Source organism: Penicillium riverlandense (genome assembly GCF_028828495.1).
Source record: "Penicillium riverlandense strain IBT 135883 chromosome Unknown utg000003l_segment0_segment0, whole genome shotgun sequence".
NCBI lineage: Eukaryota > Fungi > Ascomycota > Eurotiomycetes > Eurotiales > Aspergillaceae > Penicillium > Penicillium riverlandense.
This window is the reverse complement of record NW_026643196.1, coordinates 2,313,771-2,340,826: the sequence shown is the minus strand read 5'-3', so window position 1 is coordinate 2,340,826 and position 27,056 is coordinate 2,313,771. Positions and strand designations below refer to the sequence as shown.

The 27,056-nt window shown below is 52.7% G+C and overlaps 14 protein-coding genes across 14 annotated transcripts; 7 read left to right on the top strand and 7 right to left on the bottom strand.

Moving 5' to 3' along the window:
* Positions 1 to 329: 329 nt before the first annotated feature.
* On the bottom strand, positions 330 to 1,953 carry N7474_004608 (uncharacterized protein; the record flags this gene model as incomplete). The annotated part of the gene is made up of 3 exons (XM_057196023.1): positions 330 to 594; positions 648 to 1,650; positions 1,704 to 1,953. 3 exons carry the CDS (start codon positions 1,951 to 1,953, stop codon positions 330 to 332), a joined length of 1,518 nt encoding a protein of 505 aa, XP_057053419.1.
* A 409-nt stretch (positions 1,954 to 2,362) lies between these two features.
* N7474_004607 (sulfatase family protein) lies at positions 2,363 to 3,802 on the bottom strand (the record flags this gene model as incomplete). The annotated part of the gene is made up of 1 exon (XM_057196022.1): positions 2,363 to 3,802. The coding sequence occupies one exon, from the start codon at positions 3,800 to 3,802 to the stop codon at positions 2,363 to 2,365; it is 1,440 nt and encodes a 479-aa protein (XP_057053418.1).
* Positions 3,803 to 4,004: 202 nt separating this feature from the next.
* Positions 4,005 to 5,615, top strand: N7474_004606 (Zn(II)2Cys6 transcription factor; the record flags this gene model as incomplete). Its single annotated transcript, XM_057196021.1, has 3 exons — positions 4,005 to 4,729; positions 4,781 to 5,219; positions 5,274 to 5,615. The coding sequence occupies 3 exons, from the start codon at positions 4,005 to 4,007 to the stop codon at positions 5,613 to 5,615; spliced, it is 1,506 nt and encodes a 501-aa protein (XP_057053417.1).
* A 779-nt stretch (positions 5,616 to 6,394) lies between these two features.
* Positions 6,395 to 7,206, top strand: N7474_004605 (O-methyltransferase; the record flags this gene model as incomplete). Its single annotated transcript, XM_057196020.1, has 2 exons — positions 6,395 to 7,120; positions 7,177 to 7,206. The coding sequence occupies 2 exons, from the start codon at positions 6,395 to 6,397 to the stop codon at positions 7,204 to 7,206; spliced, it is 756 nt and encodes a 251-aa protein (XP_057053416.1).
* A 120-nt stretch (positions 7,207 to 7,326) lies between these two features.
* N7474_004604 (uncharacterized protein) lies at positions 7,327 to 9,240 on the bottom strand (the record flags this gene model as incomplete). The annotated part of the gene is made up of 9 exons (XM_057196019.1): positions 7,327 to 7,518; positions 7,587 to 7,656; positions 7,723 to 7,769; positions 7,822 to 8,033; positions 8,087 to 8,304; positions 8,363 to 8,394; positions 8,451 to 8,844; positions 8,892 to 8,926; positions 8,977 to 9,240. The coding sequence occupies 9 exons, from the start codon at positions 9,238 to 9,240 to the stop codon at positions 7,327 to 7,329; spliced, it is 1,464 nt and encodes a 487-aa protein (XP_057053415.1).
* Positions 9,241 to 9,752: 512 nt separating this feature from the next.
* N7474_004603 (uncharacterized protein) lies at positions 9,753 to 11,212 on the bottom strand (the record flags this gene model as incomplete). The annotated part of the gene is made up of 3 exons (XM_057196018.1): positions 9,753 to 10,955; positions 11,010 to 11,114; positions 11,168 to 11,212. 3 exons carry the CDS (start codon positions 11,210 to 11,212, stop codon positions 9,753 to 9,755), a joined length of 1,353 nt encoding a protein of 450 aa, XP_057053414.1.
* Positions 11,213 to 12,328: 1,116 nt separating this feature from the next.
* On the top strand, positions 12,329 to 13,438 carry N7474_004602 (uncharacterized protein; the record flags this gene model as incomplete). Its single annotated transcript, XM_057196017.1, has 1 exon — positions 12,329 to 13,438. The coding sequence occupies one exon, from the start codon at positions 12,329 to 12,331 to the stop codon at positions 13,436 to 13,438; it is 1,110 nt and encodes a 369-aa protein (XP_057053413.1).
* Positions 13,439 to 13,712: 274 nt separating this feature from the next.
* On the top strand, positions 13,713 to 16,225 carry N7474_004601 (fungal specific transcription factor domain-containing protein; the record flags this gene model as incomplete). Its single annotated transcript, XM_057196016.1, has 5 exons — positions 13,713 to 13,788; positions 13,916 to 14,287; positions 14,407 to 14,811; positions 14,865 to 16,036; positions 16,082 to 16,225. 5 exons carry the CDS (start codon positions 13,713 to 13,715, stop codon positions 16,223 to 16,225), a joined length of 2,169 nt encoding a protein of 722 aa, XP_057053412.1.
* Positions 16,226 to 16,725: 500 nt separating this feature from the next.
* Positions 16,726 to 17,847, top strand: N7474_004600 (Enoyl-CoA hydratase AKT3-1; the record flags this gene model as incomplete). The annotated part of the gene is made up of 4 exons (XM_057196015.1): positions 16,726 to 17,045; positions 17,111 to 17,221; positions 17,284 to 17,640; positions 17,694 to 17,847. 4 exons carry the CDS (start codon positions 16,726 to 16,728, stop codon positions 17,845 to 17,847), a joined length of 942 nt encoding a protein of 313 aa, XP_057053411.1.
* A 265-nt stretch (positions 17,848 to 18,112) lies between these two features.
* Positions 18,113 to 20,071, bottom strand: ugd1 (UDP-glucose dehydrogenase; the record flags this gene model as incomplete). Its single annotated transcript, XM_057196014.1, has 3 exons — positions 18,113 to 19,297; positions 19,356 to 19,795; positions 19,849 to 20,071. 3 exons carry the CDS (start codon positions 20,069 to 20,071, stop codon positions 18,113 to 18,115), a joined length of 1,848 nt encoding a protein of 615 aa, XP_057053410.1.
* A 388-nt stretch (positions 20,072 to 20,459) lies between these two features.
* On the top strand, positions 20,460 to 21,917 carry N7474_004598 (glycosyltransferase family 4 protein; the record flags this gene model as incomplete). Its single annotated transcript, XM_057196013.1, has 1 exon — positions 20,460 to 21,917. One exon carries the CDS (start codon positions 20,460 to 20,462, stop codon positions 21,915 to 21,917), a length of 1,458 nt encoding a protein of 485 aa, XP_057053409.1.
* Positions 21,918 to 22,113: 196 nt separating this feature from the next.
* On the bottom strand, positions 22,114 to 23,160 carry N7474_004597 (2-hydroxyacid dehydrogenase; the record flags this gene model as incomplete). The annotated part of the gene is made up of 1 exon (XM_057196012.1): positions 22,114 to 23,160. The coding sequence occupies one exon, from the start codon at positions 23,158 to 23,160 to the stop codon at positions 22,114 to 22,116; it is 1,047 nt and encodes a 348-aa protein (XP_057053408.1).
* Positions 23,161 to 24,773: 1,613 nt separating this feature from the next.
* On the top strand, positions 24,774 to 25,812 carry N7474_004596 (FYVE zinc finger domain-containing protein; the record flags this gene model as incomplete). Its single annotated transcript, XM_057196011.1, has 2 exons — positions 24,774 to 25,211; positions 25,411 to 25,812. The coding sequence occupies 2 exons, from the start codon at positions 24,774 to 24,776 to the stop codon at positions 25,810 to 25,812; spliced, it is 840 nt and encodes a 279-aa protein (XP_057053407.1).
* A 471-nt stretch (positions 25,813 to 26,283) lies between these two features.
* Positions 26,284 to 26,946, bottom strand: N7474_004595 (GNAT family N-acetyltransferase; the record flags this gene model as incomplete). The annotated part of the gene is made up of 1 exon (XM_057196010.1): positions 26,284 to 26,946. The coding sequence occupies one exon, from the start codon at positions 26,944 to 26,946 to the stop codon at positions 26,284 to 26,286; it is 663 nt and encodes a 220-aa protein (XP_057053406.1).
* Positions 26,947 to 27,056: the final 110 nt, after the last annotated feature.

The following is a 27,056-nucleotide window of genomic DNA, read 5'->3' as shown; positions in this document are numbered from 1 at the left end:
AGCGGTGCCTAATCGGTCAGATTTGTAGTTTTGGAGCATGATGTCAGGGCGGCCGAGGCACGGAAGATTTGATTGATTAGGGCAAAGCGCCAAGATCTGCGGATCGGAACTTCATGTGAACGTTGGGATCATTCAACGCTTTCTAATAATTCCTAAAATAGTTCCTTCGAATTAATTGAATGAGGGCTAGATAGCTATTTGGTGAAATTGATCTACTGTACTGTTTTGGGAATATATGCATACGAGTACCAAGTTATTGAATAAATTAATGATTAGGCTACATCGTCCTCTCCGGCGGCCTCCAAGCCCCAGTTTTATTCGGTCCATCGCTAGTCTATTTCCATCTTCCTCTCTACTGCTTCTTCCTCGGTTGCAGCAGCTGCAAAAGGGTGAGTTCCAAACTTCCGCACTGGAACACCATCTTGGAACATCTGATTAATCTCCTCGAGAGATCGTCCTTTCATCTCCGGTACACAGAAGAAGGCAAATACAAAGGAGCAGCACGCTAGACTTCCAAAGATGAAGCCAACCTTGGAATTAAGATCGGCATAGGGCGCATCGAGAAGGTAGGGTGTGAAGAAAGAGAAGATAAAACTATGGGTTGTCAGTATCAATGTAAGGACAGAAGAAGCAAAGACAAAACATACTTGGTCGCGATGTTCACGATCGATGCTACCCGCTGCGTCTTATCGCGCAATCGAGTCGCCGGGAGCTCCGTGGTAATAACGTAGTTCAATGGATCCCAGCTCACACACAAGCTAGCAGACGACAAGGCCGTCGCAGCGACAATGACTTGGGTTTGGACCGTTGTCGGAAAGGATACAGTTCCAATTCCTCCCATGGTGAAGAGCCAAATCACTTGCAGAGTCGACCCGATCATCAGCAGTGGCCGCCGCCCAACTCGGTCGGTGATGTAAATAGCAACCAGACAGCAAAAGAAATTGATGCACGAGCTCATGAGGGAGAAATCGAATGGACTAATCGTGCCTAGCGATTGCACGAAGAGCGTGCCGTACGCAGCTGTAAAGGGAGACCCCGTCGCTTGGATGAAGAAGTTCATGCCTATGGCTATGAGGGTGCGTTTTCGATTGCTGCCCCGGAACAAATCCATGTATGTGCCTTGGTTTTGCTCCTGACTGAGAGACTCGCGTAAATGCTCAAGCTCTTCCTCGGGGCAGTAGTCTCGTTTAGATGAACTGCGAAGCTTCTTGAGCGACTCCAGCGCCTCCTCAGCACGGTCATTCAATAGTAACCATCGAGGAGATTCTGGAATAAACCAGATGCAGGATGCCACGATAGACGGAACAACGTAGAATAGACCTTGGGGGATCCGCCAAGCGGCATTGGTAGATAACCCGTTGGTGCCCAGGCACACGCTGTTGATGATGACACCGCCCAGCAGCATACTCGCCTGGTAGGCACCCACCGCGAAGCCCCGGACGGAGGCCGGGACAATCTCTGCTTGAAACGGCGGGCATGTGGCCAGCTCCATACCGATGTAGGCGTAGTTGAGGATGCGGCCTGCCAACACCTGTTCAATCCGACTGGAGGTGAGAAGGACAGTGGCAGACATCATCGCCCACAGCGACATGCAAAACATCGACATGCGACGGCCGTATCGAGCGCTGACGATGCTGCCGACGTACAATCCTACATCTAAGTCAGGATGTGGCCCTCATTAGTTCTGGATCCAGTCAACATACCAATTGCAAATCCGATGAAGTTTAAACTATTGAGAAGGGAGGTCCAGTATGCTGGAATCGCCCAGGTTTTGGTTGCGGGGTCGTAGTCGCCAAACTGTTTCTTGTAAGCCGCCATCGCTTGACTGGTCGCGATGCCTTGGTTGTCGAATCCATAGTTGAGTGTCGAGAGGGCAATGAGCCCGACTGCACCCGCCAGCCGCGGCGTGAAGCTTTGCACGAGGTGGTTGTTCTTCAGAAATGAGGGCGCCATTTTCAGGACTTTTGCCTGTCTGTTGGAATGACCCTCTGGCTAGCGAGCTCCGGCTATATATGCCAGGACCAATCCATTGCGCCATATAAGGCTCATTGTAGTCGCAATCGGTACTAAGACCGAACAGGAGTATAATCTCCCCGCATGATGTGCTTGTCTGGAGTTGGAATGCGCTTTGGTAGTTGGCGGGAAGACTTTTGGTGGAGACGCGTAAAAATCTCCCCGGTAGCGCTTGTTACCTACCATCTCGGGTAACGGTAACCGGTAGGAGTCTCGGGGTACGCCGAGGTATGCCGAGAGCCGTACTCCAGAGAACTGCAAAATAATTCAACATGTTTGAGTAGTAGAATTGCAATTGGTTTAATAGATACTGAGAATTTAGGAAATAAAATCTATGATTTAGTCCAGCTTAGATGGTTTTTTGATTGCCCCTTGACCCAGGCGCAGAAAGATCAAAATCAAATCGGTCTGGGATCTTCAACCCAGCCTTCAAATGCCCGTGCATTTCCAGCAACGACACTCCATCACGGAATAGCCAAGGATCGTTAGACTCCCGTTGCCAGTTTTCCATTTCCGCTCGCAAACGATGCAGTAGATCCTGATGCGCCGGATCGGACGCAAGATTGGTGACTTCGAACGGATCGTTTTGCAAATCGTACAGTTCTTCTGCTGGGCGCTGGATATAACTCTCCAGTGGCCGTTTGCCAATCATAACCGGTCCATCAACGTTTCGCATGCCCTCCCATGACAGGGACGCGTAAAGGTCCGTGGAAAAAGGAAAGTCGATTTTCCAGACCACATTTCGGTGGTACTTGTATCTGGAATTTCTCAAGAAGCGAGTTGGATAATAATTTGTGATTTCATGGAATGTGTGTGATCCAAACACTTGGCTCCATGCATCATCAAGCGAGGAATTGGCCAGAATCGGCAATAGTGAGCGTCCTCTTCGTCGTGGCTCGGCCGCTTGCGACTCCCGGTAGCCAGTCCAGTCCAGAATAGTCGGTAGAATATCGATGAACGAGACCAAATTCGGATTCTGGATCCCAGAAGCGCCACCCGGTTGGCGGATAATGAGAGGCAGGCGAATACCCGCGTCGTACAGGGTTGTCTTGGAATTCAAAAATGGTGGACCATTGTCGCTCATGAAGATGACCAGGGTCTCGCGATCCAAACTATGCTCTTTCAGCGACTTCATAATCAAGCCGAATCCCCGATCCACGCGACCAATTGCCCGATAGTACTCGGCCAATTCCTGGCGTACTTCAGGGACATCGCTCAGGAAGTCCGGGACAGTAACCGTCGCTGGATCGTAGAGGCCATCTTCAGCTGAAACCTGACTGTCCCCATTACCAAACCCACCTCGAGTATGATCCCGATGTGGGTCCATGTATCCGACAGTCAGGAAGAACGGTCGCTCGCCATTCTTGGCCTGGTCGAAGAAGGACGAGGCCTGGTCAGCGACCCAAGACACGTCCCGACTTGGACTTTCGACCACCACTTCCCACGGGTATACTGAAAGAGGTCCCACGTGTATTTTGCCGATGATGCCGGTTAGATAGTTGTGATCCCGAAGTAGTTGCGGCGCGGTCTGAATATGGTCGAATGTCATAAAGTGGTGGGTGTAGTGGTTCAGTCCGTACTGGCCATTCTCGTGTGTGTGTAAACCAGTATAGATGACGGACCGGCTGCCGCTGCAAGATGCGGTACTGGCGAACGCATTATCGAAGGCGACTCCTTCTCGGGCTAGTGCGTCAAGATGCGGCGTTTGGATATTCTTCTCGCCATAACAACCCAGCGACTTGCCGAGGTCGTCGGCGATAACCAACAGGACGTTCTTCTGGGAAGACATGGTGTGAGAGTCAAGGTAAAAAGAGGGAGAGCCGCACGCACGACTTTATTATTTATCGGAGCGATTAACCAACACGGTCATTAGCCGCGGAGAGACTTTAATCGCTCCACACTCACCCAATTGGTGGGAACGGGACCTCTCCGAGAATCTCCTCTCGCCCATCCCCCACGGATCCACTCCCACTCCTGTCACCACCACCTCAATGTCTCGGGATCGCGCATGCGATGGGTGCGCCGCACGCAAGACTAAGTGTGATCGCAGATCGCCCTGCCGGCGGTGCACGGCCCTAGGTATAGCCTGTACAGCCCTGAGGGAATGTGTCAAGCCCGGCCCCAAGGGGCCATGGGCCGAACGAAAACGCCAGGCTCGACTGCACAGATCTCCACTATCAGAGGCGACGGACAATCCTGCGGCAGGAATCTCGCCGGTTTTACAACCGATCATCCGCCAAGGCGTGCCAACCACTAAGAGAAGACGTTATCTCGACGTCTACCAGCAGGAGTTATATTACCTCTGGCCGGTGATCGATGTGGAGGATCTGGGCAGCCGATTGGCCGATGCCGGCGCATATGCACTCTGCACGGCGCTCGGCGCGGTCACTCTCGCTCGCGTTGTCCATCCAAGTCTAATTAGCCAGGAGTTAGGCCCTCGGGCGGAAAGCGACAAGCTGGTGACAGAGTCAGAGAAGGCAAGAGCCCAGGTTCTCTACCAGGAGAATCCAAGTACCGACGTATTGTTGACCTCGTTTTTCTTGCACGTCCACTGCTCCAATCGCGGCCAAATATGCAAGGCTACTCTACTTCTCCGCGAGGCCATCACTTTTGCTCAGTTACTCGGCCTCGACCAGGCTAAGCATTATGCGAATCTGTCAAAATCAGAAGCTCAACTTCATCTCCGGATTGTGTGGCTCCTCTTTATCACAGAAAGGTACCTCATGACCCAATCCTGGTTCACCAATCAACTAACAATGCCATTTAGAGGGCACACCACCCGATTTGACCTCCCAAGAACTTTGCGTCTGGACCCAAACCTACCAGCACTTGAAGAACATGAAAATCCATCTGGGTTGCTTCCATTTATTGGAATGTGCCAATTATTTCAAACTTTCGGTTCCGCCATGGACCGGGATCCGGGGCCTAATCTCATGTCCGATTTCTTTGTCGGCATGGATACACGCTTGCGAGATACACGAGGGCTGTTATCCAGCAGTCCCGACTCCCAACGAGCAGACTTTCTCATCACCCAGCAATGGATGAGAATTATTCTGTGGAAGCTAGCCATTTTCCATGTGGAGTTGTCGGCCGATCCCGCATTCGAGAATTTGAGCATTTCGTTCCCAGAGAATGTGGCTCGGAACGTCATGGGGTATCTTGATACGTTCCCTCGAGGTATTGTCGAAGGCCACGGTCTCGGCATGGTAAGTTGGGACTCTTATTTTTTTGACTTTGTAGAAGCTAACCACTGTTTCTAGCAAATGAAACTGGCCGACATTGCTATCTCCCTTGCCGATGTTCTGTCTTGTACACCACGGGTTCCCGACAGCCGGCAACTTATGCGAGTTCGCCCAGCAGAAGTATTAAATAATCTGGCTGCTTTCCTGAACTCGATCCCAGACAGGGTCAACCCACATCTCGAGCTCCTACAGGAGAAAATTTCGCAATACGGATTGTGTTATCCATTAAGTATTCTGCCACGAAAGGACGGTTCTGTCCATGAGCGGGTGCAGGAGATACGCAAGCTTGAGGCAACAGAACATGATACTCGGCAAGTAGATAAGAACGAGAATTATAATGCCATATATTTTTTACCGTGACTGGGTTTCCTTTGTCCATGCTATCGTGCGGCAAGTGGGAGAGAGCAAGTCGAGTACATACAACACAGGAGCAAAGTAGTGCATGGCTCCACCATAAGCTCCCTAGGCCCCTTTCGGAAGCACTAACCCCCAAATGCTACCCAAGCCGAACTATACAAACAAAAGCGGTCGAAAGCATTCCGTGACAGTCATCTTCCCTTGGCCATTAGATTTATTGGTATGATTCTCTTGGGATTTCATTCATATCCACCAGTATCGATCCACAGGCACAGGACACGGGATTTGTTCACCATGGCGCCAGGAAGGCTACAATTTTTTTTCTTCGCTGAGAATACAAAATCTTGGAAATTGCCACATCTTTCATCACATGGTGCGCGATTTTTGGTCATAGAAACTTGGCCTTGGTTTTGGAAGTAGAAACCCGATCTCTCCTTGATCGTTGTTTTTGAATTGATCGTTTGAGCCGTTGTATGATGAAACCTGCCTGTACATGTATCAGCTTGCAGCAGGATATTTCAGCTATTATTTGCCAATACTTCTCCATTTATGGTGCCCTCAATCCCATTGTGCGCGTCTCAGGCGTCCGTAATACGCGAATTAGCCCCCCAAGGTTGTGCTCAATCTCCGGCGCTCAGACCCGTCCCGGCCCCCACACAGTCTAGCTCTTACAAACCAGATCCAAGTATAAATAGGCCCACCATTCCAATAACCTAGTTACTCATTGTCACCATTCTTCTTCTTCTTCTTATTTCCACATATTTGCTATCTAGCTCATCACCATGTCTTCTGCTTCCAGACAAGCCCTCGTCGACAAGTACCCGTCGATCCTCAAGTTCGACAACGACACCTACGAGGAGTCCCACGATGGCCGTGAGCTTGCCCTCCTTGACCACATCTACAACCATCCGTCGTTGAACGAGCTTCGTGGCAACCCCGCCGCCATCATGCGCATGATGGATGACTTCGCCGCTCAAAAAGACTTCCTGATTAACATTGGAAGTGACAAGGGCGAGAAGGTTCGTCAGCTCATTTTGAAAGAACGGCCTGCTGTCCTCGTCGAGCTGGGTGGGTATGTCGGCTACTCTGCCATCGCCTTCGGAGATGCCATGCGAAAGGCCGCTGGAAACGAACAGAGTGTTCGTCTCTTGAGTCTCGAGTTTGACCCCCTCATCGCGTCGATTGCTATGAATTTGGTCGACTTGGCGGGATTGGCCGATGTCGTCAAGGTCGTTGTGGGGCCTGCGGCTGATTCGCTGAAAAGATTGAAAGATGAAGGCAAGTTGGCTGCAAACAGCATTGATTTTTTGTTCCTGGACCATGTCGAGGATCTCTACCAGCAGGATCTGCAGCTCTGTGAGCAGCTGGGCCTTCTCAAGTCGGGGGCCTTGGTGGTGGCCGATAATGTGGTCCGTCCCGGCGCGCCTCAGTACCGCGAGTATGTCCGCCAGCATTCCGGCATGGAAAGCTGGGGCATCCCGGGCCTTATTATGCCTGGTGAATTTGATGTGGGTACTTGCAGCTTAAAAGGGGTTTTTACATAGCTAACAAGATGAGCAACTAGGACGAACTGGAGGTTACGAGGATCAAATAGATCAACTCTATACTATTCCACTATCAAACGCGATGCGATCATGCCCCCCTGCAACGACCAGCCCTGAATTATCAAACCGCTGCTACATGGTCCTCCTTGTGCCGAAACGAATGTCCCTGCTCAAACTTCAACATGATCCACATGTACTACCCCCGTGCCCTTGTCGTCAAACTCTGTGAGAGCCTCACCGTGAGCCATGTCGCGCTCAAAGATGGCACCGACCTTGCGAGCCTTCTGGTCACTGAACACCCAGATAGTGCGGTTCTTTGCGAAAAGGAAATCAATTTCCTCCAATGACTTCCCTGCTGTTTCCTGTGATTTTTGTTAATACTGTGCCATGCTATTTGCAGAGAAAAGCTCATTATGCTCTCAAGACGTACTGGGTAGAAGAAGAAGACGCAAATAGCCATTGCGAAGCACAGAGTCATAAAAACCATGTACAGCTTCCATCTGAAACATCCAATGTGTTAGTAAAAGTTTTGGAAAGGCATATTATTGAGCCGGCACTGCACTTACGAAATCTTTTCCATTGCCGTGGGGATATATAGTGCGAACCAGAAGTTCTAGGCTAAATCAGTCTTTGACTCTTTTAGCAATGGAAATTTCAAAACATACCACAAACCAGTTTGTAGCCGAGGTCATGGAAGTACCACGACTACGCGAGCCAGTGGTAAATAGCTCCGGTGGATAAACCCAGGCCACACAGGCCCAGGTCAAAGCAAACGTCATGACATAAATATAGACGAAGGCAATGGTAGCATTAGAGGCTGTCTGGTTAGCAAAGGCGAAATTTGTCTTGTCCGTGAGAGGATTATACACCGGATTGCCTGGTCTTTTTGTCAAAATTGTAAGTCAAACTAAGCCAAGGACAAGAACTCACCCATGGTCTTCATGATTGTTCCGATCAACATCATGGAAATAGCCATGCCAACTCCACCAATGATCATGGGGTTGCGGCGGCCCCATTTGTCCATATAATACATGTTGGGCCAGGTGAAAACGTTCAAGACGGCACCTTGGATACCATTTGCCAACAGCGAGCCCTTGTTCGAGGTAATACCTGCTTGCTCAAACAGGAACACTGCATAGTACATGATTCTGCGGTTGAGGGCTGTATGAGATGCTGCCGTATGTGTTCTGAGGGGAATAGACTCACACGTTGACACCCGTAACTTGTTGCCAGAATTGCTATTAAAAGAGTGTCGGTTAGACAATAAACCCAATCGCCATTTTCGTCAACTTACCACACCGAGTCCCAGCCACATCCGACGACGGTCCCGGCCGAATAGCATCTCGATATAACCTGGTGGCGGATTTTCTCTCTCCCACTTGATCTTGGCCACAATTTCAGCCAGCTCCGCCTGTACAAAGGGATCGTTAATGTCGCCATCGGAGTGCAATCGCGCTAATGCTTGCAAGGCCTTTTCGTTTTCGTCCCGCTGGGCAAGCCAACGCGGCGATTCCGGCATGAAATACATGGTCAAGTGCAGGGTAACTGTGGGGATCATCTGGAGACCCATTGCCAATCGAAACGATGCAGGGCCGTCGAGATAGCTGGCACCGTATTGAATCCAGAAAGCGATTAGAATACCAAAATTGATACAGCATTGTTGCATGGAGACGATTCGGCCGCGAATTCTGGCAGGAATTAGTATCTTTCTGCAGATGTGAAAAGCAATACTGACTTCGGAGGCGCAATTTCGCTTTGGTATAAGGGAACCTATTATTGCACTTAATTGCTGTTTTCGGTCGGCTTCTGAACATACTTACCATCATCGCTAAGCAACCATTCCCAAGACCATTAATCACGCGTCCAGCAACAAGGGCCGTGACATTGTTGGCCGCAGTCGCGACAGCTACACCTATAGTGAAGATCAAAGAGCCAAGCAGGATAGTTTTGCGGCGGCCCAGGCGATCAGCCAGCAGAGCGCCCGTCAGCAACGACCCTGCAAAAGCACCGGCCTGAATCGAAGCAGTGATTCCGCCTTGAAGGAAATTGCCAGGATGGTCCATATAAGTGAGGAATTGTTTCATGGTCAGAATTCCGCCTGGAATAGGTCAATGGACTCGCTTTGTCGAATTATTGCTTGTCCCGACTCACTCATAGATCCGGTATCCTGCCACTAGTTAGATTGTGGGTGCCAGGGTCGGTTCCAGGGCATCTTACATAGCCGAACGCCACGCCTCCCGTGCATGGCGCAATGCCGTAAAGGTACATTTTCTAGGTCCCGTCAGCATACTAGAGCAGCCGGTGGTAGATTTGGCGCCACGGCTTACCCACGAACCACCCATTTTGACTGAGATGTGAAGAAAAACACCGATGCAGGACAAAAAGAATGCAAGCGAGGCGTTCACTATTTATTTTAGTCCAGCGGGTATTTCCCCCTCAATTGGAGAAGCCAACCAGCAAATATTCCGGGGCCGCAGACCCACTTGGAGTATCTGGAGAAGCTTAGTTGCATCATGCACAGTAAGTAAGCATTGACGTTGCATCGGCACGCTCCTGCCGAGTTCTCTACTAGTATAGACAATCCAGGGATATTTAGTTACAGCAACGGCAGACCACGGTCTCCGTGCAGGATGCGACTGGCTTCCTCACCCCTCCACCAGCTTTGCGGTCCTCCGGGGAAACTGTATCGCTCCAGGCTCTCCGGTTTCATCTGTACACTGTATCCCGGCGCTTGTGGTGTGATATAATGACCGGAATTGGTCTGAGCAGGCTCGAGGAAGTGCTCATGCAAGTGGTCGACATACTCGAGAATGCTTTTCTGTCCGCTGACCACCAAGTAGTCGATTGTACTCAAATGCTGCGTGTATTCAGGTAGACCAACACCGCCTGAATGAGGCACGATTGGAACCCTGAACTTGCGAGCGAGGAGTAAGATGGCGAGGACTTCATTAACGCCACCCACACGGCAGGCATCCGGCTGCAAGACGTCGATTGCCCCGGCTTGCAGCAGCTGTTTGAATACGATGCGGTTTTGCACCATCTCGCCGGTTGCCACGCCCACTTGGCCCCGGAGAGCTTTGCGGACTGCGGCGTGGCCCAGAATGTCATCTGGTGATGTAGGCTCTTCAATGAACCAAGGTTTGAACTCAGCCAGTGCTTTCATGTGCTCGATGGCCTCCGGCACGGACCAGACCTGGTTGGCGTCGACCATGAGCACGTTCCCTTGGTCATATCCAATCACTTCACGTGCAATGCTTAGCCGTTCCCGGTCTTCCTCAACCGATCCCCCGACCTTTAACTTAAAGTGCTTGAAACCTTCTGCGATGCTCTGTCGAAGTAGCTCCCGCATCTTGTCCTTTCCATAGCCAAGCCATCCCGCACTGGTGGTGTAGGCCGATACGGCACGATTACGCTGCACTTCTGCCAGTCGCTCGGCCTTTCCAGCCTGAGTCTCTCGAAGCATTTGGATAGCTTCGTCCGGGGTGATGACATCGGTGATGTAGCGAAAATCAATGCACCCAACCACTTCCTCGGGAGTCATATCCGCCACCAGCTGCCATACCGGTTTGCCTTCTATCTTGCCCCAAAGGTCCCAGAGCGCATTGACGATCGCGCCCAGCGCCATGTGAATCACGCCCTTCTCCGGGCCAATCCATCGCAACTGGGAATCCGACGTAAGATGTCGCCAGGTACGAGCCCAGTCCTGGACCAAGTCTCCCAGCTTGCGGCCCACAATCAAGGGAGCGGTTAGGTTGATTGCGCTGCAGACGAGATCATTGCCGCGACCAATCGTGAATGTCTGGAATTTTGTCAAAATACCATACGATATCGCAACTGAAATCTCGGTGCTTACCATTCCATGCCCACTATGCTTCGAATCTGTCTGCAAAATACAATAGGCAGCCGAGTAGTCGGGACCTTTGTTCATTCCATCGGAGCCAACTTGGTCCAGAGACGTCTTTGCTGTGTCAGCAAAGATTTACAGATGCTATGATGATGAAAAGCGCTAACCGGAAATCGGACGTCGTGTGAGGTGAAGCTGGTAATAGTGGTCATTGTGGCGCTAATTTGATGAGTTTCAAGAGAGGGAGAGACTGCTTCCATTGTTTTTGAACTTTTTCCTTCTGAGGCATGTTGGATATCTAGACTTCCATTCTGCCTATTACCCGACTCATCACGTGGCGCTTGTCTGCACGCGATATGTAGTATAGTAAAGATGAAATATCGGAAGTCTCTAATTGATGAGTAGGTCTATGTCATCAGTTAATCCCGTTCACTGCTGCATATAACTTTATGCCACCAACAAGTTCGCGAGTTCTCTGGTCGGGCACACTGAAGAGCGTGGGCCACAATTATTTGATCCACCCTCTTTTCGCTGCATTACGCTTTGGGTTTGATGCCCTTAGTCTAACATGGTTTTCAGTGTAAAAAAGAACTCTTCTTCTTTTCCACTGCTCGCCTGGACTTTTCTCTGTGATACCTCACCTCGGCGCCATGAATTACAAACTTATCAGCGCGATCAAGAGAACGAGAAGAGCTCTTCTGGCATCCTCTTTGCTCACGGAAGAAGGGCAAAAAGCCCCATTTTTCAGATGTGCTCTATTCTGCAAGCACATGGAGAAAATAAGACGTTTTTGTGCTCTTACGAACGGGGGTTATGAAAGTGAACTTCCTCCACGGATGCTCCTGTGATGCGAACATAAATAAAGGAAGAATCCCGTATTTCATATGGGCCATCCGCAAAGATGCTAACTAGATACGTGTAATCAGTTACGAATCCGGCTTGCTGCGAGTAGCTTCATCTTTGTCACCTTATACTTCAAAAATCTCAAGGTAACATCGCACAGAGTCGCCTAAATTAATGCAAGAATTCGTACAACTTCAGTTTACACACAGTGGAATCAAGATAGATTTCACCCCTATGGGGTAATTGCCCGACTCGCTGCACAGTTGGGATTATAATGCCAAGATCCATTGATGCTGGTTGTCGATCGGGTATTAGGCAATTAGGAGAATTTCACTTTGTGCCTGCCCTCCCCACATCTCCACATGGGCTGATGATAGCCGGGTGAATGGGCCGATCATCAGGCTATTTGACTATTTGAACTTGTCGAGCAACTCTTCCTCTCCCGTCCAGACGTGCTCATAACTTTATTCTGCCGGACACAGAGAATGAGCATTCCTCGAGCCTCGACGCCTTTGTCGCGTCTGCTCCCCCCGCTCATCTTAGGCGGTGCCGGGCTCAGCCATCAAGTATTTCGAAACCCTAACTCGACCCAGGCGCTGCAGCTTCTCAAACGTTCATTTCAGCTCGGTCTACGGGCCATCGACACCTCAGCCTACTACCATCCTTCAGAGGAGCTTCTAGGGGAAGCCCTCTCTCATCCCGACATCACCAATAACTACTCCCGCGACCAGTACCTCTTGATGACCAAAGTGGGACGTATCAGCGCCACCCATTTTGACTACTCGCCTGCATGGGTCCGAAAATCTGTCACGCGCTCGCTGCAGCGCTTGCACACCCGCTATCTGGATGTGGTTTTCTGCCATGATGTTGAATTTGTGCCCGAGGAAGAGGTCCTTGAGGCCGTCGGGGTCCTGCTAGAAATGGTCCGTGATGGTCACATCCGATATATTGGTATATCGGGGTACCGAATTGATGTCCTTGCGCGCATCGCTCGGCGCGTCAAGGAGCAGTACTCGCGGCCTTTGGATGTGGTGCAGAATTGGGCCCAACTGACCTTGCAAAACGACCGACTTGCGCAGGAGGGTTTGTCAGCCTTGCAAGAGGCTGGCGTATCGTGTGTCTGCAATTCTAGTCCGTTGGCAATCGGTCTCCTACGGGCCGGAGGGGTCCCCGTCGGCGACTTGGGAGACTTTCATCCGGCTCCGGCAGGCTTGCGACTCGTAGCACAGAAAGCGGCTGATTATGTTACCTCACGGGGCGAGTCTCTGGCAGAGTTGGCCCTGCGGTATGCTATCCGTCGTGCGCAATTAGTATCAACTCCAGATTTCCGTGTTACGACTATCACGGGAGCGGCTTCAGTCACAGAGTTGGAAGAGAATGTCGCGACTGCTAGACGAGTTCTCGCAGATTCAGACGAGTTCAGATTGCTGTGGAATGCAGATGTATCTTCTGAAGAATCAGTACATAATGACCAAGATGAATCATTGTGTGCAGCAGTGCAGGAGATCTTAGGTCCATGGCATAACTATAGCTTTCCGAGTCCTGGTGATGGATGGGATGTGGCAACCAAACGGCCAGTGCAAGTCCGATTATGATGATTTACATATGGTGCATGGTGTTTGGGGATAAAGAGAGATTATATGTTACTAGCAGTATACCTGAATATACAGTCGAGTACGACTTAGCATCCACGAATAATCTTGTTTCTCAGCCTGATCGGCGTTGTCGTTCCTGATTGTTTCGGGTTAAGCCGAGCGATCGGGGTGAGCCGCCAAGCTCTTCTCCGCACTTTCGGTCTCCACCTCTTCATTCACCCTCCCTCTTCATGATCCAGGATCGCTGACATGCTGGACACCAGCACCCCTCGCCATGGCCAGTCGCGGGTGCTGCGAGCCTGCGACTCTTGCACCCGCTCTAAACAGCGCTGCGATGGGCAGCACCCATGGTGAGTGATCCTCGGCCAATGCCCAACCCGTAAGCTAATGATCGCGCTGCATGAAGCCGTCGATGTGCAGGTACGTGGGGAGATCCTGAGATATTGGGCCCAACTCGTTAGTCTGACAATGATCTAGAACGAAATGACCCGTGCAATTACACGAAAGTGGTTCGGAAGCGTGGTCGCCGCCCACGATCAGATGGTAATCGCAGCTTCAGACGGGAGAGTCGCGTCTCCCTGGACCTAGATTCTCCCCAGGGGCCAGATGGCAGTCCTCGCGATACGACCATGTCTAGTAGCATGTCGGCGCAGGAGGTCCCGTACGACTTGGTACCGCCAGATCGCCGCGCGCAAGCGATACCTGGCACTAGTCCGAATGACGCAGCCCATCTCAAAAGCCCCACGGGGCGTGAGACTCTTGCACCAGCAGGATCATCTTTCCCAGCTCGTAAAAATCCTTTAGATGGATTTTTCCCGGGTTCGTTGAACAACGCTCAATTGGAGACCAGTCAGCCAGCAATGACGCCGGGTCTGGTGCGTAATTTCCATTGACCATTGTGTGCCCTTGCGCTAAAATTTCTCTTAAGATGCCGCTTGAGCCCAGAGGCTCTATATCTCTCCATCAAGGGGCGTTTGATGATGTCCCGACGACTCTCCCCGATAACATTTCACTGCGACAGCCATACCGCTGTCTTGATTCCGTGCTGCCGTATTTACATGGAATTCTGACCCCAGAAGAGGCATCCGAGATGCTTGAGATCTATTTCAATGAACAGCACAGCTCTGTATTTAAATCGACTTCGCCTTATGCTCTGGCTCATATCTTACATCCCGAGTCAGTCCTGCATCCCACCGACCCGCGTCCGACATCACCCATTCTGCTGATGGTCATACTCTTTTGTGTGGCACAAACGGCGGATATGAAGATCTTCGACCCTCCGGGAGCCAGAGAGCGCATAAGCGTGGAACTCTATCGTATTTCAATGGATCTGTTCGAGCCGGAAGATCCAGACAACTATTTTCGGACATCTGGTATGTAAAGCAACCAACATGGGATAATTGGATTGCTCATCAATAGCTTGCAGATGGGTGGCAGTTTCATCCTCATCTCGGCACCAGCTCCCCAAGCAATTCACATGCAACTCCAGGTCGCCAGGCGACAGGGACAACATTGCTCCCCAAGGCTCTTGGGTCAACGGATATCATCTTGGCAGTTGCCATTTTGACCTTGGTTATATCAGGAGGCCACTATAAGGCGGATGCTCTCAAATGGCGAGATAAACTCATGCGACTGGTCCGGGCCAGCGGTCTCAGCATGGAAGACCAAGATTTTGACTTGGGCCCTGTGTTTCGCGGTCTTTACAATGGCGATTCCACCTTTCGGCGGTGGCTCATCTCGAAAGAGGAACGGCGACGTCTCTTCTGGCTGGTTTATTCCCTAGACCGCCATTTGGCTCTCTCTTTCAATCGCCGACTGAGCATCCCGGACGGCACATTCTGTGTTCGCACCCCTTTACCCGAAAAAGTGTGGCGATCTCTCGATACAGCCGACTTGAATTGCATCCCGGCATGCCCATTAGGACCGCCGACGCGCATCTCAGGCAGTGGGTTTTTTGAATATTTCCTGCCCTTAGCCTCACTTCTAGGGCATATCATCGATTTGCACCACTACCGCAACCACCCCTCACTCGGCGAATTCATTCCCCACGACGCTATTCGGCGCGTTGAGGCCATGATTGATCAGCGGCAGCAAGAGCTTGCCGAATTGGAGAACCAAGGCGATGCCCTATTCCCGGATGGAATCAATTCCTTCGCTCCGCACTCCAATGGTGGTCCGGCTCATGGCGGAGATACGTTTGCTTCTCCCACTGGCCTGACTCCAGGGTCAAAGCTGCCACTGTTCAAGGCATATAGTACATATCTTCTTCACGTCTTTTATATCTTGCTCCACGGCAAATGGGATCCGATATCCATGATTGAGGACAAAGATGACTGGATCACCTCGGAGAGCTTTTTGACTTGCGCCTCTCACGCACTGAGTGCAACGGGTGTGGTCTCTCAGATACTTTCTCTGGATCCAGAAATGACGTTCATGCCCTATCTTTTTGGTATCTATTTGCTCCAAGGCAGTTTTATTCTGCTTCTTTTCGTGGATCGGATGCCGGAACTTGGTCCCAATCGATCTGTGGAAGAGGTTTGCGAGACCATCATTCGCGCTCACGAAGTGAGCATCGTCACTTTGGATACCACTTTCCAGGTATGCTTCTTGCATTTCTCTTAAAGTCAAAGCTAATCCCAATAGAAAAACTTCCGTAAGGTTTTCCGCTCGATGCTTTATGATGCCCAGCAGGCTGGTCCTCATGCATGGGATGAACATAAAGCGCGGCGCAGAGAGCTACTTTCGCTATATCGGTGGACGCCTCTCGCTCATGGGCTTGCCTATTAGTGGAATTTTGCCTTGTGGTACATGACCATGGATGATATAAAAATGAATAAGAAGACTTGACGAATCAATCATGAATACAAACAGATGCTGGTTCTAATTTCCCTCAGTAGCAGAGCAGGGTTCGACCCTATTCATGCATCTTCCTCCCTTCTAGCCCCCTCTTTTTCTTGAATAAAGACAAAACAAAACCACACGGAATGCATAGATATAATAATGGCAAGTTTATTCCCCTATTGAACTATCCACATAAAAGAATTAAATCGTCGATGTTTTAGGGTTCAAGGACTTTGAATTCATCTTCAATACCGTCAGTGCCATCCACCCGGCTACCCACACTGATCGCCGTCCGAAGCCGAGGCAGCCCCCCTCCCATGCGCCAAGCTGGAGATTGTAGTTAGCATTCACACCAAGCCCGACAAGGCCCGATCCCCACATAAATATCGTGCCATATAATTAGCTACCCACATGTGAAACGTCTTATTTTCCAAACCTATCAAAAAATGGCACCGACAACGCTCTCAATGGATATTCCCGACTCGTACGAAACGATCAATCTCACCCACATCAAACTCTCTCATCATCCAGCCGGCGCGCCGACCGCTACGCCCGTTGTAGTTGTGACCCTAAACCGGCCGGAGAAGTACAATGCGTTCACTCCACAGATGGCTGATAGCCTGGAGCACGCTTTCCGAGTGATCCATTTAGATCCTCGCGTCAAGATAGCTGTTTTGACGGGCGCCGGCAAGATGTTTTGCGCTGGGTCGGATCTAGATATCGGCTTTGGGGATGGGAAGGGGAGGGCTGTGGATTTTCGAGATATGTATGCCGTGCATGGATATTTGATATTCTGTCGAGTTACCTTCTGGTTCTGACGTGGTTCTCTAGTGGCGGTCGAGTGACTATAGCGATGCATCGATGCCAGAAGCCGACAATCGTTGCGCTTCAGGGTTCTGCTGTAGGTGTTGGTATGACTATGACTCTGCCAGCTGCTGTGCGGTACATCTATCAAATCCCGGAGTCGTCGCAGATTACAAAAGCTAACTGCTATTCCTACATAGGATCTGTCACGAAAAGAGCAAATATGGCTTTGTGTTCACACGACGAGGTCTGACAATTGAGTCATGCGCTTCGTATTTCCTCCCCCGCCTACTAGGATTTTCTCGCGCCATGTACCTCATCTCGACAGGTGGGGTTTATCCTCCTTCCCCTAAGCATTTCGGGGACCTGTTTGCCGAGGTCCTGCCAGAGGCCGCGCAGGTGCTGCCCCGGGCACTGGAGCTTGCTCAGGACATGGCGGCAAATGTCAGTCCGTTGGCATCGACCATGAGTCGGGCCTTGATGTGGGAGGGGCCCGAGTCGCCAGAGGCAGCTCATCTGCTCGAGTCGCGGATTTTTCACCATATGACTGGTCAACCGTATGTTATCTTGCTCGGTTGGAATTTCAAAAGTACTGAAAAACAAGTTACAGGGACTACAAAGAGGGTGTCAACTCGTTTTTGGAAAAGCGTCCGCCGAGATTCAATACCAATGTTCATGATAATGGGCCGCCCTACTATCCTTGGTGGCAGGAAGTACATATTGACCGCGAGCTTCCAGCTTCGAAGGAAGCATCCAAGCTGTAATGTCGAAGAATACGCATGGAATTATATATAATTCGCTCCTGAGCCATATCAACGTAGTATGTATTGGCCAAAATATATATTGTCGGTAGGACCGAAGGAAAGCCGTGAGTCTATTGTATCAAAACGCCAACAGGGAAAAAAAAAGAAATTTTCGAACGAAGGACAAAAAAAGTCATTCTCAAGGGTATCGCCTAAATCTCTTGCATATTACAACGTGTACGGTCCATCCCCAAACATTCTCCAGTCTATGCGTATATCATTAGCACTATGCCGTTCGCCGTCCGACCGTGTCAACCCGCACCCCCAGCTTCTCCAGCTCGGCAGCATCCAGCAGCCCACGTCCATCGAAGACCCATCGCGGCTCGAGCATGTTGTAGGCAATGCGGGTCCATTCCACTTGTTCCGTCACGCTGGGGCGGTCGCATGTGGTGCGACAGTCGCTGCAGCTCGGGGGACAGGCGTCTTGGGGATTCAGTTGATACGACACGCCGTCGTGCGTCCATGTTTCTCGTTCCAGGGTGGCATCGTGGCACAGTAGGCTGTGTGCTGGTGCCCATGCCGGGCTCTTCTGCGTGAACAGAACAGACTGTGCTGCTGCGCGCTTCTTCTTCGGCGGGGTGTTGCGGAACTGATCGCAGTCTGTGACGACAAGGACCGCGTGGGCTTGCGAGCAGGCCAGGTACGGGTCCGACGAGATCTTTACCACATCATGGTGCACTGCCTCTGGAGCGACGGACATGATTTCGCGCAGAATATCCTCGGAACGGCAGTACGGATCAAAAATGGCAATCTCCGCTGGCCGCTCTTCCAGTAACTGGCGGATGACATCGACTGACAGCGACTCTCGCGTGTCACCCGTGTTCTTCTTGAATGCAAACCCAAGAATAGCGATCTTTCGGCCGACCAGATTCCTATCAAAACGGTCGATGACTTTGCGGGAAAATCGGTCACGCTGTCGCTCGTTCATCACGTTGACCTGTCGCCAATAGTGGGCTACATCTTCTAGGCCGAGAGACTCGGCCAGGTAGGCCAGACTGGCAATATCCTTTCGGAAGCATGAGCCTCCAAATCCTAGGCCGGCCTTGAGAAACTGAGGGCCGATTCGTGCATCCAGCCCGATAGCATGCGCTACCTGGTCTACCTCGGCGCCGGTCTTCTCGCAAATAGCGCTGATCGAGTTGATGCTGCTGATTCTTTGCGCAAGCATGGCATTTGCGACTAGCTTGGCAAGCTCTGATGACCATGAGTTGGTCTGAAGAATCTTGGATGGTGGCACCCATGCCTCGTAAAGATTAGCGAGCGTGCGAGCCGCCCGACGGCCAGAGGGTGTCCCCGCGGATCCGATCAGCACACGATCTGGAGTTGTCAGATTGTCGATAGCGCAACCTTCGGCGAGGAATTCGGGGTTTGAAAGAACTTCGAACGGCACTCCCGGGCGGTACGTGCTTAGCTATACAAGGTTAGGAACTTGAAGGGCTAAAACGGGGGTTCGTGGGTTAGACTAGTACCATCTTTCGCACACGCTCCGCAGTGCCTCCAGGCACAGTACTCTTTTCCACGATGATAGCACCCGGCTTAGCATGGGCAGCCACCTCTCGCATGGCCGAGTCAAAGGCCGTCATGTTGGTAGCACAGCCGGCACCGACACCAAAAGTCTTGGTCGGGGTATTGACAGACATGAAGACAATATCTGCCCGCGCAATAGTCGCAGTGTCGCAGGTAAAGAACAGATTCCGGCCGCGTTTCTGCACGGAAAGGGGATCGGTGAGCCCTTCGTCGCCGGTCATGTCGGCGCCGTCTCGCACAATCCGAACAACCGTTTCCAGGCCCGACTCGTGCACCGGCAGATGCGGTGACTGCCACTGCTGGATTCGACGCGGATCACGATCTAGCACCTCGACCGTGATGGACGGGTGGTGCAGCGCCAGAACTGCTGCCGTTGGGCCACCTGTATACCAAAAGAGTCAGTCCTCTTCTCCGGCTCTTGTTTGACTAACATACCAACATATCCTGCGCCCACAACACAGACACTCTTCACAGGCTCACTGGCAACGCTCTCGATGCTCCGCAGGTGCGCCAGCTGGGTCAGCACGGCCAGATCGTCCGATCCCGAAGGACGAAACAGCGGGCTGGAGGCCGGGGTCGTGGGACCGGTTGAGCAAAACGAGCTCGCGTCGGACGCACCTGACGACGACAAGACGTCCATCGGGATGTCGTCGGCCATGATGATACTGGGGGGAATAGTCGAGGTTGGAGAAATATAGTTGCTGGACAAGGGGACTTTCATTTTCGGACTTGCACCCAACAAACCCCTCGGTCACCCCCTCCTCCTTTCTGGCTCATGATCTTCTGATCATTTATCGCGACCTCAAAGAAAGTGTCCTATCGCGCATCCATAACTCTCGCAGCGTTGGGGCACACCTTGGCAATGCGCGTTACGACTGGTTGTTCGGCGGCGCTCGTCAGCGGGCGGTGGCACCACGTGCGTTGATCGCGGTTAGGGTTACGCTTCTCCCCTTGAATCAACACGATAATAGAAGAGTTCGTGGGATAAGCTAGGTCTTATCAGTTAAAAATACTACTGCCCCTCTCTCCCACCATGTCACCCCATCATGGAATCCTCGCCGCTGCTAGGCCAGGCTGACGCCGCCGAGGACAGCTTCCCCGGCATCCTCGAGGGCAAGCGCATCTTACTAGCCACCGAATCCTGGGGTCCCGTCAACGGAGTCAGTCGCACAACCCGCAGCCTGGTCGAGTACCTGCGCGCCCATGGTGTCGACCTGGTAGTTGTCGCACCCCGGTTCCAGGGCTCTGTCACGTCCAAAGAGCAGCAGCACCCGCAGGACCTTCGTCTGCCCGGCTCGCCGCTGCCTTATAACCCGGACCTGACGGTCGTCTACCCATTCCATCTGCGCGAGGTGTACTCGCAATCCTCGGTGCCCGACTTGATCTACCTTGCCAGCCCGGCCTCGCTGGGTTTCCAGTTGCTGCTGCATATCCGCCAGCTGCGCTCTCCGCCGCCGGTCGTGCTGAACTTCCAAACGGATCTTTCTGCCTACTCGGAGATCTTGCTGCCGGCCCCGTTAGACCGTTTCGGTGTCTGGCTGTTGGCGACGGTGCAGGGGTTTCTGTTTCGCACAGCAGCCGTGCACACCATCTTCTATCCGTGCTCGGCCATCGGCCGATACCTCGAAAGTGCCGGTGCGCCCACCGACCGACTGGTCCAGCTGGGTCGCGGCGTTGATACCACCTTGTTCACACCAGCGCAGCGCGATGAGGACTATCGGCGCGAGATCGCGCCAAATGGAGAAATCATTCTCGTCTGCGTCTGCCGCATCGCTCCGGAGAAAGGATTTGAATTCCTGGCGCAAGTTGCACAACGGCTGGCGGCAGCCAAGGTGCCTTTCAAGCTGCTGATAGTGGGAGGCAATCGAAACCCAGCAGTAGAGAACAAGGTCCAGCGACTGTTCGACGCCGTGCGCAGCCATGTCATCTTCACGGGCTTTTTGACCGGAATTGCGCTAGCCCGCGCCTATGCCTCATCCGATATCTTCCTGCACTGCTCGATCACCGAGACATTTGGCCTGGTCGTGCTGGAAGCCATGGCCAGTGGACTTCCGGTCATTGCACGAGATCAAGGCGGACCATCTGATATCATCCGTCATGGAAAGACTGGGTACCTGGTTCCCCCGAGTGACGTGGACCAATTCACTGCCTTGGTCCGAGAGGTCTCGCAGGATGGTTCGCGACGAGAGACGCTAGCTGTGGCGGCACGGCAGTATGCCGACGATACAACATGGGAGAAGATCAATCGTCGAGCGGCCTGGCAGATGGCCGCTGCTTTGAAGCATCACGATCAGGAGTCGCAGGGGTCGCGGTCAACGATGCCGCCGAGGATTATTGGCACGGCTATTGAACAAGTGAACCTGATGTTCACCGTGGTAGTCGTCTACTTCTTTTGGCTGATTGCCGTGGTGCCTCTCATTGTACATGGCAATCGAATGGTGCCTCGGGCGTGGCAGGCGCTGTGCCGTCGGCTCGGCTGCTGTGGTCGTAGAACTCACAATTGAGGGAGACAACGACATAGTACATATTTTATTCAAGGAAATATTCCGCACATATTCTGAGTCTATGATGATAATGACCAATCAATCATTTAGTCAAGTTCAATTCGATTATCACAGACGAATATAAGACGCCGTGCAGTATCTTTGCAGACGCTTACATTAACCAAACTCCAATCACACAAAAAGGCAGCATAACCACCTACAGTCTAACAGGCTCCTTATTCCCAGGAACGACGACATGTCCCTCGCTGAGCAAGGAATTCTTGCACGGCCGCCGAGCCACGAAATCAGACAAATTGCTCAACGTCACATCTGCAATCTCCGTGAGAGCCTCCGTTGTAAAGAAACCCTGATGGCCACAGAGGAGCACATTGTGAAAAGTCATCAAGCGCATCAGGATATCATCTTCGATAATTTCGCCGGAGTGGTCGTTGTAGAAAAGCTCGCCTTCGGCCTCGTACACATCCAGCGCCAGCCCGCCCAGAGTATGCGCTTTGAGCGCCTGGATGACGTCCTCGGTGTTGACGAGCCCGCCGCGCGAGGTATTGACCAGCATCGCGCCGGGCCGCATGCGCGCCAGCGTACACTCGTTGATGAGGTGCCGCGTGCTCTCGGTCAACGGACAGTGCAGACTGACAATGTGGCTCTCCCGCAGCAATGTATCTAGATCAACCATGGTTCCGTACTGCCGAAACTTGTCACTGTCGACGACGGGGTCATGCGCCAGCAAACGACAGCCAAACCCGTTGAAGATGCGCGCCGTCGCCATGCCGATACGGCCCAGGCCGACGATGCCCACGGTCTTGCCGTGCAGCGTTGTACCGAGCAGGCCCTCGATGTTGAAGTTGCCCTCGCGCACGCGGTTATAGGCGCGGTGTGTCTTGCGGTTCAGGGTCTGGGTCAGCGCAACGGCGAACTCGGCGACGGCCTCGGGCGAGTAGGCGGGCACGTTGGCGACGAAGAGGCCCAGAGACTCGGCCGTCGCGAGGTCAACGTGGTTGAAGCCCGCGCAGCGGAGGAGGATCGCTCGAATCCCATACCCGTGTAGTGTGGTGAGCACGGGCTCGTCGAGCGTGTCGTTGACAAATGCGCACACGGCATCACAGCCCTGGGCTAGGGATACGGTCTCGGATGAGAGGGCGAATCCATGGTGCTCAATGGTGCAGAGATTGGTGAACCGGGCCGCTAAGACTTCATCGAAATAGTTGCGGTCGTAGGTTTTGGCGCTGTAGACAGCTAGCTTCATAGTGAGCGGTTTCGTGAGAGGTACATGTTGACCGATGTCTGTCGCGGTGGACAGATCGGGATGCCGAAGTCATGACGCCATTGATCGGGGACAATGGAGTAGATGTCTGCAAACGGTGATTGTTGTTGTTGTTATTGTTCAAGCGATCTCCGATCGGGTGTAACGCGAGATCGGTTCCATAAAGGTTGATCCAATAACGGTGGTTGAGGTAGACCTCCTTTTCGGTCTCAAGGGATGATCCCGTGGAGTCAAAGAGTACAATAAATAGTTAATGATTCTCATCCATACCTTTCTCCTCCTATAATGAACTTGAGCATAGTCACCTCCAGTATAAACAACCTACCACTACTACTACTGCTCGCAGGCACTACTGCCACTATGCTCGGTACTACTACTCCTAGTCCTACTGTCGATCAACCTGAAACCGCCTTCTGGACGCCTTCCGTTTCGGGCTAGACCCCCTGGCTTGGACGGCACCTTATCTCCCGCCAATCAGGGTCCCGCTGGTAAACTCGGTTGCTGACCCCTTTCGTTCGGTGCTTCACCCCGTCTTCACCTGGAACAATCCTGGGGAGATCGGTCACTATTCACGACGGCTGCGAGACATCGAGGAGACACTACCACCTCCTCTCCATCGTATGTGTCATTCCCATTATTATTTAGGGCGCCACCTATCCCACACCATCCCACGCCACAGATAATCGGTCGGGCGCTGATTGGCCCCTGATCGGCGCCAACGAACCCTCCCGATCCCGGTTACTCGATCCCCTTACTTACCGTCGAGTCTGCCAAGTACGGTCTCGACTGAACTAAGTGACTTTTAGGACTAAGGTATGACCTAGGCCGACCTAGCCCCAGAACAAAAGTACACCGTAAATCATCCTTCGTCCCGACTTCCTCCCGCCTTGGACAAAAATAATCATGTCTCTCCGCCGTGGAGAGGGATCCCACCGACCAAGTGGACCGGCCGAAGAGGGCAACTCATCGTGGTCAACCTTTGTTCGACAGTTGTAGTAGTCCTCGTCGTCGTAGTAGTAGTAGAAGAATGTTGCAAAGAGTCAAGGGGAATAGAAGAGCGGTCTAGATAGTCATGATTTCATCCGAGTCTGTGCTCCCCGGAAGCCTCCCGTTGCTGCATCCCATCCTTTTTACCCTGCACCACCATTCCTACAAACTACTCCTTCGCCCTCCCATCTTTCCGTTTCCCTCTTCTTCCTCATCATCACCATCGCCCCTCGACTCCCCTCCGTCCTGCTTCCTTTGACATCCTGATTTCATCGCTCAGCTCCCATCATCATCATCATCCCGGTCACTCTTGCCTCCGATCAGCGTTCCATTTCCGCCCGTTCGGTTCAACGGCTCCACAGCCGCAACCACTCACCGCGCTCCTGGGCTCCTCCAACGCCGCTCCACGGTCGAACGGCCTTTTCCCGGACCCGCTAGGTCGTGTGCATCTCCAAGCAGCGGTTTCCTATTATTCAACCCGGCTCCTCCGTGTTTTTGCCTCTCGAAACAAGTCCTTCTTCACCATCCACCCTGGGCCTGAGAGAATGCCCTTTGTCTAGCCTGACTTATCCTTCGACTCAACAACCCCTCAATCCTATCCTTGTACCATGGCTACCTCGACCACCACCACCATTTCTCCTGCTGGAAACCAAATCTCCGTCTACGGCCAGCCGTCTCCCACCAACTCCGCGACCACCACTCCCTCCAACAACTCTCCCACTTCTCCCCGTCTGACCCCGGCGCAACTGCACCAGCTGCCGCTGCAGTCCCGCCAGCTGCGCCCGCCCAAGGGCCCACTGTATGTCCCCGCGGCACTGCGCCCGACCGAGCGCCAGAAAAAGTCGTCGTCGCCGCCCATCACTCCGCCGCGCAGCGTCCACGGCTCTCTGGACAGCTTGAACGAAACCGAGGCCACCGAACCCGTCAGCCGCCGTTCCACCATGGAGAGCAAATCCAGCGGCATTAGCAAGGTCGCCGAGGATGAATGGATGAAGCACGAGCACCTGGGTGAAGTGACCGGCCAGCCCACTCGTGAGCACTGGAAAGTAAGTCTTGCTCTCCCCTCGTCCCCCTGCATGCCTTTATACCTGTGGGCGGATCTTATGGCGCATGGCGGTCGGAAATGTCGTATGCGAGCTCGTCATTCTTCTGAATGGCGTGCTTGCTTCAACTGCCCCCGTCCGACCGCTTTTGCTTTCCCCTTGCCAATCCAGCGTGAAGAACCACGCTAACGGCCTCGTGCAGGCGGACTCGGCCTCCCCCAACTGTGATTCTCCCACTTGCCGTTCCTCGTTTGGCCTCTTTCTGCGCCGCCACCACTGCCGTCACTGCGGCCACGTCTTCTGCTCCTCGCACACTCCCCACCTTGTCCCGCTTGACCAAAAGGCCCGCTTCCACCCCGAGGGCGTCCCCTCGCGGGCCTGTGATCTCTGCTGGAGCGCCTACCAGCGCTGGGAAGAGACGCGCACCGACCGTCTGAGCAAGATCCAGAATTCCATCAATTCGCAACAGAGTGGCTCTGAGCAGATCGCTACTTCCAGCGACTCCGAGGGCCAGACGGGCGCCCTGAATGCCCAGGCCAATGTCGGCCAATCTGCCGATGTCGCTGCCAGCGTGCCCCGCGACTGGAACTGGAGCACCTTTTGATCTGCGTGGACTCTTCTGTTTCATCGCGGTCAGCAGGTCTGATTGTGACAACGGCATTTCTTCGATTCTTCTGTCTAGATATTTTCCATCTTCCTCGGTTCTTCTTCTTTTTCCGTTTGCGACCATGGGTTTGGAGTTCTCGGCTTTTGCGCCACGGGCATAGCACTAATTTCGGCATCCGTCGTCTACCACGGCTGCATCTGGGTTCTTTTCTTGATTTGTGTTTCCTGACTAGATTGCTTACATGTGTGTTCTTTCTGCTGCTTCTGTCCGTCGAGACCTTGTTTGTGTTTGTGTTCAGATACCCCGTCATTTCTACAGAGTGTGATTTTCTTCTCAACTCGTCTGGTTCTGCCACGGATGGAATGGCGCGGGTTTGCTCCCGAGATGAATCCAGTTGATTTTGATCTTTCTATCTTCATAATTCTGTCAATTGTAGTTGTCTATCTGTAAACTGCCTCTAGCTGCCTCCTATGGCGCCACCGCTATCCGTCGAAACATGCCCACATGCTCAATCCCTTCCTCAACCCACCGGCCCAGGCTCTCATCCGTCACAAATCCCAACCCAGCATACATCTTCTCCACATCCACCTGCGCATGCACCAACACCAGACCCTTCCAAGGCGCCGGTGTCTCCTCTGCATTGCAACATCTACCCGCCAGTCTCGCCGCCTCGTCAATCTCCTTCGCATGGCTGGCCGCCCAGTCCAGCGCCGTCTGTAACAGTTGCCGCGCTAGTCCCCGGCCCCGGTATTCTGGCAGGACCGCCACGCGGGTCAGCTTGATACACGGCTCATGGGCCCAGTCGTAGGCTGGCAAGTTGGTCGCCTCGTCGGGGTGCGTCAGCGCGGCATGCGGTGGCTGCGGTGGTGGTACGAGCCGAATCACGCCGACGGGTTCGGGCGTCGACGAGGGTCTCGATGCGCTCAGTACCCAGTGCCAGCTGCGGGAGTCATCGGCGTCGATCTCGGCGTCGGCGGAGCAGTGCAGCTCGTCTACGAAGACGCGCATGCGCACTACCATTGCTTCTTCGAAGACTGCCGGGTTCGTGGTTGCTTGGCCAGGTGTGGAAAGTTGTAGTTTTGCGGAGGGGCCCGGGGGCGGTTGCATTGTTGTTGTGAGTGTTGTTGACATCGTTGTGTCTGGCTCTTGTCTGGCTGGTGGATGAAGGGAGAAGTGCAGAAAGCCAATATCGGGATAGTGAGTGTGGGGGTGTGTAATGGTCTTGAATTGATCTGGTGTAT